This window comes from Salvelinus sp. IW2-2015, unplaced genomic scaffold, assembly GCF_002910315.2.
Source record: "Salvelinus sp. IW2-2015 unplaced genomic scaffold, ASM291031v2 Un_scaffold1659, whole genome shotgun sequence".
NCBI classification, from domain to species: Eukaryota; Metazoa; Chordata; class Actinopteri; order Salmoniformes; family Salmonidae; genus Salvelinus; species Salvelinus sp. IW2-2015.
Genome location: NW_019943067.1, coordinates 41300 through 46137, shown reverse-complemented (window position 1 = coordinate 46137; position 4838 = coordinate 41300). Strand labels below are relative to the sequence as shown.

Genomic DNA, 4838 nt, shown 5'->3' with positions numbered 1-4838 from the left:
ACCTCCCATGTTACTCCTACCTCCCATGTTACTCCAACCTCCCATGTTACTCCAACCTCCCATGTTACTCCTACCTCCCATGTTACTCCAACCTCCCATGTTACTGTCACCTCCCATGCTTCTTTTTATATGAAACATGAATGTGTTGAGAATCCCAAATAATTTGCATAGTCAACTTACACACAGCTCTGACACACMTATCCCACCAGACATGCCACCAGGGGTCTTTTCACAGTCCCCAAATCCAGAACAGATTCAAGAAAGCGTACAGTATTATATAGAGCCCTTTATTGCATGGAACTTCCTTCCATCTCACATTTCTCCAATAAACAGCAAATCTGGTTTCAGAAAACAGATAAAGCAACACCTCTCCCCTATTTGACCCAGATAGTTTGTGTGTGTGCATTGATATGTAGGCTATGTGTGCCTTTAAAAAAAATTGTATGACAGTAGTTCTGTCCTTGAGCGGTTCTTGTCTATTGATGTTCTGTATTATGTCATTCTGTTTTGTGTTTTGTGTGGACCCCCGGAAGAGTAGCTGCTGCTTTTGTAACAGCTAATGGGGATCCTAATAAAAGACCAAATACAAGTCACCTCCCATGTTACTGTAGCCTCCCATGTTACTGTCGCCTCCAGAGGTGTAAATCAATTGTTTCATCCCATATTGCACCATATTCCCTTTTTAGTGTACTACTTTGACCAGTGCACTACATAGGGAATAGGGCTTTAGTCAGAAGTAGTGCACTACATAGGGAATAGGGTTCATTTTCAGACACACTCAGTGCTTTCAATAATGAGATCCTCACATCAGACTGATTTCATTATTTCAGCTCCACACCTCTACATGTGTTTGCAGATGACATGTCCATCGCTACAATCCACCTGGAAACCGCAGCAACCATCGGGTCATTGGACTTCGCGACATCAGGTGTAAAACTCTATTTCTTTGCCGGAGTCAATACGTGCTCCACTTATGGTTAATAATCATGATTCGATTTGAGAGTTCGAATCAAGGGAGACATGCCACGGCACGCTTTTTCTTCTGGGAGCGAAGCTTCACTCAGCTTTCTCTCAGCTTTCACTCAGCTTTCTCTCACTATTTCTCTCAGCCTCACTTCAGCTTCTCTCAGCTTCATCTCAGCCGCTCTCTCAGCTTCTCTCAGCTTCTCATCTCTCAGCTTCTCCTCAGCTCTCTTCTCTCAGCTTCTCTCAGCTTCTCAGCCTCACTCACTTTCTCTCTCAGCCTCATGCTCAGCTTCTCTCAGCTTCACTCAGCTTCACTCAGCTTCACTTCAGCCTCACTCAGCCTCACTCAGCCTCACTCAGCCTCACTCAGCCTCACTCAGCTTCTCTCAGCCTCACTCAGCTTCTCCCAGCTTCTCTCAGCCTCTCTCAGCTTCTTCTCAGCTTCTCTCAGCCTCACTCAGCTTCACTCAGTCACTCAGATTCACTCAGCTTCTCCTCAGCTCTCTCAGCTTCTCCAGCTTCACTCAGCTTCTCTCAGCTTTCCACTCACTCAGCTTCTCTCAGCTTCTCTCAGCCTCACTCAGCTTCTCTCAGCTCACTCAGCTTCACTCAGCTTCACTCAGCCTCACTCAGCCTCACTCAGCCTCACTCAGCTTCTCTCAGCCTCCATCAGCTTCTCCCAGCTTCTCTCAGCCTCTCTCAGCTTCTCTCAGCTTCTCTCAGCCTCACTCAGCTTCACTCAGATTCACTCAGATTCACTCAGCTTCTCTCAGCCTCACTCAGCTTCTCTCAGCCCCTAACTCAGCTTCTCTCAGCCTCACTCAGCTTCTTCTCAGCTTCTTCATCCTCACTCAGCTTCTCTCAGCTTCTCTCAGACTCTCTCAGCTTCTCTCAGCCTCACTCAGCTTCTCTCAGCTCACTTAGCTCACTCAGCCTCACTCAGCTTCACTCAGCCTCACTCAGCTTCACTCAGCTTCACTCAACTTTCTCTCAACTTCTCTCACTCACTCAGCCTCACTCAGCTTCACTCAACTTCTCTCAGCTTCTCTCAGCCTCACTCAGCTTCTCTCAGCTTCACTCCGCCTCACTCAGCTTCACTCAGCTTCACTCAGCTCACTCAACTCACTCAACTCTCTCAGCTTCTCTCCTCTCCTCCCTCCCTCCTCTCCTCTCCTCTCCCTCTTTCTCTCCTCCTCCTCTCTTAATTCTCCTCCTCCTCCTCTCTTAACCTCCTTCCTCCTCTCTTAACCTCTTCCCCATCCTCCTCTCTTAAACTCCTCCTCCTCTTAACCTCTTCCCCCTCCTTCCTCTCTTAAACCCCCTCTCTCTACCCTCTTCCTCCTCTCTTCCCCCCCTCCTCTCTTAAAACCTCTTCCCCCTCCCTCTCTCTCTAACTTCTCTTCCCCCTCCTCCTCTCTTAACCTCTTCCCCCTCCCTCCTCTCTTTAATCTCCCCCTCCTCTTCTCTTAACCTCCTCCTCCTCCTCCCTTAACCCTCCTTCTCCCCCTCTCCTTCTAACAGAACAGATCCCTGATGATAAATACCATGTTTTCCTTATAATCCTACCTGAGGAGGATTCTTCTAGATCTATTCAACACAAACCACACCACACACCACACACACACACACACACACACCACACACACACCACACACACACACAACACAATCACACACACACACACACACACCACACACACACACACACACACACACACACACACACACACACACACCACACACACCACACACAACACACACACACACACACACACACACATAGACCTTGGCACCTACCACACACACACACACACAGACTGTGAAATAAATCTTCCTGATTCCCAACATGCCACCTCATGGATTCACTCTGTTCTGTTCTGCAGCACTTAGAAATCCCCTGCTTGTCCACCTCAGCAAAAACACTGAACAAACTAGAATACTAGTGCTATAAGCCTACTGTAATGTAAACCTTCTGCTCTGTTATAAAAGCCCTACTGTAATGTAACCTTCTGCTCTGTTAATAGGCCTACTGTAATGTAACCTTCTGCTCTGTTAATAGGCCTACTGTAATGTAACCTTCTGCTCTGTTAATAGTTCCTACTGTAATGTTAACCTTCTGCTCTGTTAATAGGCCTACTGTATTGTAACCTTTTGCTCTTGTAAATAGGCCTACTGTAATGTAACCTTCTGCTCTGTTAATAGGCTACTGTTAATGTAACCTCTGCTCTGTTAATAGGCTACTGTAATGTACCATTCTGCTCTGTTAATAGGTCTACTGTAATGTAGCTTTCTGCTCGTTAATAGGCCAATGAATGTATAACCTTCTGCTCTGTATAAGGCCTACTGTAATGTAACTTCTGCTCTGTTAATAGGCCTAATGTAATGTAACCTTCTGCTCTGTTAATAGGCATACTGTAATGTAGCTTTCTGCCTGTAATAGGCCTAATGTAAGTGTAACCTGTCTTCTGCTCTGTTAATAGCCTACCTGTAATGTAAAACCTTCATGCTTCTGTTCAATAGCCTACTGTTAATGTAGCCTTTCTGCTCTGTTAATAAGCCTACTTGTAATGTACCTTTCTGCTCTGTTTAATAGTGCCTCTGCATGTAGCAGCTTTCTACTGTAATCTCGTAGCTGTAGCCTGCATCGGGGGTTAATAGGCCTATGGAATGTAACCTTCTGCTCTGTTAATAGGCCTACTGTAATGTAGCTTTCTGCTCTGTTAATAGGCATAATGTAATATAACCTTCTGCTCTGTTAAAGCTATTTTGTGAAACAGATGATGCCAATGAGTCACTACCAGTGCAGTACAATGCTGTGGACTGGAACATTCTGTTAGGGCTGTGTTGAAGGCCTAGCAGAACATTTAAAAAGCAATTCCCCAGACTTCTGCAGAGATTGCGTTCATGCTAAAGCACTATGGATGTCGGCTCAAAGCGCATAGTCAGGATTCCCAAACAGTGTAGTTATTCCCTCCGCAAGGCAATCAAACAGGCAAAACGTCATTATAGAGACAAAGTTCAGTTGCAATTCAATGGCTCAGACACAAGACGTACAGTTGAAGACGGAAGTTTACATACACTTAGGTTGGAGTCATTAAAACTAATTTGTCAACCATTCCACAAATGTCTTGTTAACAAACTATAGCTTTCGCAAGTCAGTTAGGACATCTACTTTGTGCATGGCACAAGTCATTTTTCCAACAATTGTTGGGGTAACACAGTGCCACCGACGTGGTCCGCTACCAAAGACTGTGGCTCTCCTTCTCCGTGGCCGAAGTGAGTAAGACATTTAAGCGTGTTAACCCTCGCAAGGCTGCCGGACCAGACGGCATCCATAGCCACATCCTCAGAGCATGAGCACACCAATTGGCTGGTGTGTTTACAGACATATTCAATCTCTCCCTATCCTAGTCTGCTGTCCCCACATGCTTCAAGATGGCCACCATTGTTCCTGTTCCCAAGAAAGCAAAGGTAACTGAACTAAATGACTATCGCCCCGCAGCACTCACGTCTGTCATCATGAAGTGCTTTGAGAGACTAGTCAAGGATCATATCACCTCCACCCTACATGTCACCCTAGACCCACTCCAATTTGCTTACCGCCCCAATAGATCCACAGACGATGCAATCACTATCGCACTACACACTGCCCTATCCCATTTGGACAAGAGGAATACCTACGTAAGAATGCTGTTCAGCATTCAACACCATAGTGCACTGCAAGCTCATCATTAAGCTTGAGGCCCTGGGTCTGAACCCCACACTGTGCAACTGGGTCCTGGACTTCCTGACAGGCCGCCCCCAGGTGGTGAAGGTAGGAAACATCACCTCCACTTCGCTGATCCTCAACACTGGGGCTCCACATGGGTGCGT

At 46.4% G+C, this 4838-nt stretch overlaps 1 protein-coding gene across 1 annotated transcript in view; it reads right to left on the bottom strand.

Moving 5' to 3' along the window:
* LOC112071605 (glutamate receptor ionotropic, kainate 1) overlaps positions 1-117 on the bottom strand; it is a 112355-nt gene extending 112238 nt beyond the window's left edge. The window contains 1 exon segment of the mRNA XM_024139042.2: positions 75-117. Coding sequence (XP_023994810.2) covers positions 75-117 — 43 coding nt within the window.
* Between the last annotated feature and the right edge of the window lie 4721 nt (positions 118-4838).